Source organism: Heterodontus francisci, chromosome 2 (assembly GCF_036365525.1).
Source record: "Heterodontus francisci isolate sHetFra1 chromosome 2, sHetFra1.hap1, whole genome shotgun sequence".
NCBI lineage: Eukaryota > Metazoa > Chordata > Chondrichthyes > Heterodontiformes > Heterodontidae > Heterodontus > Heterodontus francisci.
In genome coordinates, this window is record NC_090372.1 from 25,104,041 (window position 1) to 25,110,040 (window position 6,000).

The 6,000-nt window shown below is 41.2% G+C and overlaps 1 protein-coding gene across 1 annotated transcript in view; it reads left to right on the plus strand.

Moving 5' to 3' along the window:
• The window catches only part of LOC137380549 (NFX1-type zinc finger-containing protein 1-like), an 87,880-nt gene that overhangs the window by 38,427 nt on the left and 43,453 nt on the right, over positions 1–6,000 (plus strand). The window contains exon 8 of the mRNA XM_068052533.1: positions 2,558–4,237. Coding sequence (XP_067908634.1) covers positions 2,558–4,237 — 1,680 coding nt within the window. The remainder of the gene's footprint in view (positions 1–2,557; positions 4,238–6,000) is intronic.

Below are 6,000 nucleotides of genomic sequence, written 5' to 3' on the forward strand. Positions count from 1 at the left end.
CAAATTTACACTTGCAGTTGTACATTGTAATGGTAACATAAATCCTGCTTATAAAACTGCATTGTTGTTGCTTGCGCTTACGACGACTCGTGCCACGCACATGGGAGCCGGTCTAGTTGTGTAACATGTTGCACAACCACATCATTGACTTGCATTTTGGACCAGCATGGGTCCATGGACCACAGTTTGAGAACCACTAAAATGTCAACCTGGATTATGTGCTCAAGTAACTCCAGCATGCTTGAATCCACAACTTTCTGACTCAGAGCCAAGCATGTTACCATTGAGCCATGGCTGACACTTAAGCAATCTTGCCCTCATCTCTGATACCTTTTTCCCTATCAGCCAATAGGCTTTCATTTGTATGCTGGCAAAGAATGCAACAGAAGGGCTGGAAGAGCAGTCTGCTCTTTGTTCATTCAAATGATCTGATTTCTTTAGCACTTAATTCACACTTTGCTATTGTTATGACCAGGTGAGAAAGGTGTCTGGGGTCTTTCTCAGCCTTCACCTGGTCTTATTGTAACAGGGTTTTGTTTTAACCACACTGTGTTTGAGCTCGCCCTTGGTAAATCCTTGTTCACTGCTTTCCAAATATAAGGCAAAGAAATGAGCATTAACAGACTTTCTTAGGTTTAAAGAAGAAAAGTGAAATTTATTAAAACTTAAACTCTAATTCGGTTAACATCTATGGATACAACCCGTGCCCCGCACTAACATGCATATGCAATACGCACACGCAAATAGAGACAGAAAAGAGCAAAGAAAAATCAAGTAGAGAGCTTTGAGGCAGTTTTTGTTATTGTGCTTCAAGCCCGCTGTAGTATTTGCTTGTCGGTAGATCTTGCTTTTCATTGGGGCCTAGTATTCTTCTTAAACCTTGTTCACTGTAGGAGACTTTTCTCTCTTGCTGGTTCATATGTCTTCAATGGATTCTGAAGCTGGTGAGAGCAAGATGAGAGCAGTCAGGACAGAGGTCTTTTCAGTCCAGAAACAGCTTTCTGTCTTTAAAACTTCTGTGGCAAGTTCAAATTCAAAAAACTCAGGTTGCCCAGCAGGTTAGTCATGTGACTGGGTGTGTGTGACCACGTCTGTTTGTGTATTCGGCCATCTTAGCAGTCAACCTGGAATGCAATCTCCTCCACCCTCAAGGTCTGGTAATCAAAGTCCATTGAATGTGTCAAGAAATGGTCTTTTGTCCCTTTTAAGCACTGTCTGTAAATACACAAATGTCTTTCCAGTCAAGGGTCTGTTGTTGCTTTCTTTTAAAAAGCAAGTTCTTTCTTTACTCCAGAAACAATTTTAAAATTTAATGTCCATGTGGCGAAATATATGTGCCTCATTCTTGGCAGGTGGGGTCTGCATGATTCTAATGTTGCCTAATTCAATTTATTGGGTTATTTATTTCAAGTGAAAAAAATCTTTAATTACCAAAAGTAGACTATGCCATAACTTTGAGTGTACAAGTTTCACCTTCACGGATTTTATGGTGCATTTATACACTGATCTGAACGATCTCTTGCACTCAGTGTAATGGTTACAGATGTAAACTATACACTGTTCTTCATTTCTGGCGTTTCAGTGAAATATTCTGATATTTGGTACTTACAGTAAAGACACAGAAATTTCCGCCTGATAGTGGTTTTGCTTCAATAAGACCAAAGCTAAAATGGAAGATACATATTCTGTTATCTTTAAAAAAACAATTCTTGGGATATGGATGTCGTTGGCAGGGCTCTCATTTATTGCCCATCTAGTTGCCCTGGAGAAGATAATAATAGGTTTTCTTCTTGACTTGCTTGAATCTGTGTGGTGAAGGTGTTCCTACAATTCTGTAGGTAGGGAGTTTTAGAATTTTGACCCAGCAATGATGAGGGAATGGCAATTATCTATTTAGGATGAAATGGTGTGTGACTTAGGGGTGATGGTGTTACCATGCACTTGCTGCTTTTTTTCTTCGAGGCGTTAGAAGCTGTGGGTTTGAGAGGTGCTATTTATATTTTATTTATTTTTATTTTATATTTAGAGATACAGCACTGAAACAGGCCCTTCGGCCCACTGAGTCTGTGCCGACCAACAACCACCCATTTATATTAACCCTATAGTAATCCCATATTCCCTACCACCTACTTACACTAGGGGCAATTTACAATGGCCAATTTACCTATCACCTGCAAGTCTTTGGCAGTGGGAGGAAACTGGAGCACCCGGTGAAAACCCACACAGTCACAGGGAGAACTTGCAAACTCTGCACAGGCAGTACCCAAAATTGAACCCGGGTCCCTGGAGCTATGAGGCTGCAGTGCTAACCACTGCGCTGTTAAAGAACTTGGTGAGTTGCTGCAGTGCAGCTTGTAAGTGGTATGCATTGCAGCCACCGTTTGCTGGTGGTAGGAGGAGTGAATGTTTAAGCTGGTGGGTGGGCTGCCAGTCAAGTCAATTGCTTTGTCCTGGGTGGCGTTGAGCATCTTGAGTGTTGTAGCATCATAATTTCATAATGACTACAAATTTGGCAGCATAAAATATTCTGTTTTTCTTCCTAATGTCGCAATTACAGGCAGACAACCTTTTCGAGGAATGTGCAGAGAGAACCCTCAAACAACCCATGAAAGCCATTCACAGACACGTTACAATCGACCTGGGAGTCAAACACGTGTCAACCAGCGACAATATAACTTCACACAAAATTGTAGAACTAACCAGAAGCCTTGCAGTAGACCTCCTGCAGCTGAATCCAGTAACCCTGTTTATTACAAGCCATGGAGGATAGACAGCCGAGAACTTGGGAGACTGGCTGAGATGGATCCAGCAGATGTTATAATAAAGTTGGCCGCTCCAAGAAGTGGTCTGAAAGAGTTCTTAAACCAGGCCAATCCTGACAGAAACTTAATCGTGTCCTTTCTGAAAGTTCTTACTTCAGTATTCCAATGCAAATCCAACCGGCAGAATTTACATCATGTGCTAGAGTTGATCAAGGACTCCATGTTTTTGAAAAATATCCTTCCTACATTTGTCATCAGTGCTAAGACAGAAGTGTTGCCAGAGGCACATTTGGAAAGCTCTGCTCACCTTGCTTCTACAATAGAATTGCTCTGTGAGCTGATTACTGTCTACCCTGCGAGTGCTTTTTTGGACGTGTCTGTTCTAACTGCATTGGTGCAGACGACTTCAAACTACCTGCAGTCGATTGGCATTGCTGTCTCGAGAGAAACTGAGAAGAGCTTACAAAACTTGCACTTGAGGGTTGCGATTCTGCTGGAAAAGAAGCGAGATGGGACATTGAAATCTGATACCTACACTTACTTCACTGGGCCTGAGGTGGAAGATTTTAGACGTATTCCAATATATCCAACCTATGATGACATCCATTTAATCAATAAGCCTTATGTAAGACCAAATATCGTCACTGGAAAATATCCAGACACTGCCACATACCTTGACATACACTTTCGGCTGCTCCGTGAAGACTTTGTTCGGCCATTAAGAGATGGCATTTCAAAATTGTTGACTTATGACCAGAAGGATCTAAAGAAGAAGCAAATAGATGACATCAGAATTTATTTTGATGTGCATATACTCGGCCCACTGTGCACACGTAGTGGTGTCTTCTACCGGGTTCAGTTTAATAGAAACTTGCTTAAGTTCGTTCGATGGGAAAGTTCCAAGAGACTGTTGTTTGGGTCTTTCCTTTGCCTATCCAAAGATAACTTTGAAACTATGCTGTTTGCGACAGTGGCACACAGAAGCATTGAAGAACTGAGAGACGGTATCATCATACTCAGCTTCACGGAAGAAAGCCAACATCAGCTTGTGGACATTAAGTCGATGGACTCTTTTCTAATGGTTGAAACAACTGCATACTTTGAAGCCTACCGCCATGTTCTGGAAGGTCTTAAAGAGATTAAAGACCATGAATTACCCTTTCAGAAATACATTGTTCAGTGCCAGACTCATGTTGCAGAACCAAAATATCTAACATATGGTTATCAAAACTATACACTCGAGCCTTTGATGAAAGAAAATGCCCTCAGCACCCCAAAGAAGTCCAGCAGATCCCTGATCAGTAACAGCTCACTGCATTTTAACTTGAGCTTATTGGGGAACAGTGATTTCAATGTGCGTGATTTTAGAACATGGCCTTCGAAGGAGAAATTAAGCTTTGATGAATCCCAAATGCTAGCCCTGCAAACAGCTCTAACCAAAGAACTTGCTATTATCCAGGGTCCCCCAGGAACAGGTAAAGTGGTTTTAAACTCTTCATTTGGAATAAATTCTGTATTATGATAGAAAGAACTTGCATTTATGTAGAACCTTCCACTTTCTCTGGACGCCCCACAATGCTTGACTGAAGTGCAGTCACTAATATGTCGGCAAATGCAGCACAGAAAGGTCCCATAAACAGCAATGAAATAAATGGCCAGATAATCTGTTTCAGTGATGTTGATTGAGGGATAAATGTTGCCCTGGGGAGAACTCTACAGCTGAAGGGGCAACATATACTAGTTTTCAGGTTGACCTTGATTTTAGATGGGCACCCATCCTGCCAGAAACAAGCGGAGGCCTAACTGAAATATTTCAAAAGGGGTCAACTGCATTGTCAGGACGTCCAATGGCATTCTTATGTCGAGCAGCACTATCATCACTACGTCCTCAGCTCACCTACAAAATAGGGACAATATAGGTCAGGGGGCAGCCATTTAAAGGCATTTTTAACTGCAGCCAGAAAAAGCTGCAATCTGGCCTGGTACTCGTGGATTCTTCCATCTCTCAAGAGCTTTAAGGTTGAAAAGCTTCCATAAGTTCATCCCCTCCCAGCTGTGCACCCTCACAATATTGCCCTGCTGCTGAAATCTGCTAGCTCTGTTGAACGCCCTCCCCGTATTAAGACCCATGGTGAACATCTGCCTATATGTAACACATTATCAACTTTTTATTAATAATGCACTTGTGAAGTGCCACAGGGCATTTTATTACATTTAAAGCTGCTGTATAAATGCAAGTTGCTGTTAATAAACAATGGCATTACTGCCTGCAACCCTGTCAGGCCTCCTGCTTACACCATTGGGCAAAAGAGGAAGGAAAATCAAAAACCACCATCTTTGTATAATTGCAAGTTATAATTTCTACTCAATACGCCTGAAAGTAAGGATGCTTTCTAATGTCAGTTTCTATTTTAATTATTTTCTGTACCCAATGATTGCAAACTGAACGCACCTAAACTGTAAACATGCATTTGCCAAACTCACCGTAGTATATGCGCCTTTCAGATATCCTGTGCAGATTTTTTTTGAAGTTAGGCTGCTTTCTTAGCACCTGCATAGAAAATTTGGGACAATGTTTTACTGTTGCTCCTTCCTCCAACTCTGACCAGTCCAGTGTCCAGAAACTTGTGGATCCCTAAAATGACAAAAAATCATTTGATTTATGGTTTCTTTTAGACTCAAAGATTAATAAAGCAGTTCTAGGATGACTGAAAATGACATTTCAAGTGCTGTTGACACACTGTTGGAAATTAGAAGGAAAATAAAGAGGGGAGCTTTACAATCAAAATTCTTTAAAAGGGAAGGAAACCTGCCATCCTTTCCAATCTGGTCTATTAATGCTTAGGTGCCCTCTGAAGTGACTTAGAAAGCCAAACTACTGGGGCAAATTGGAATGGACAATAAATGGGCCTCCCCATAGCTGAATGTGAAGCCTAATTGGACATGCCAGCAAAGATGGTTCCTATCCCTCTGCCTTTGGTTCTTAGAAGCACAACCTCTCCTTCAATCTCCTGAGCAGAAATTTGTGTGACCAATTCTGCAGCTTGCGATTGTAATTTCCTGTTTCTTACATCCCCATTACTGCCTGCCCCATTACAGTGATGCCCAATCCCAAGAATTAATAAAATAAATCAACTGGTTACAACAACAAAGAATTAAATTTAACATTTTCTTTCCTTGTTATTTTTGAAACATTTGCATCATCTTCAGGAAGAGTAAATTAGAGGAGCTAATGATT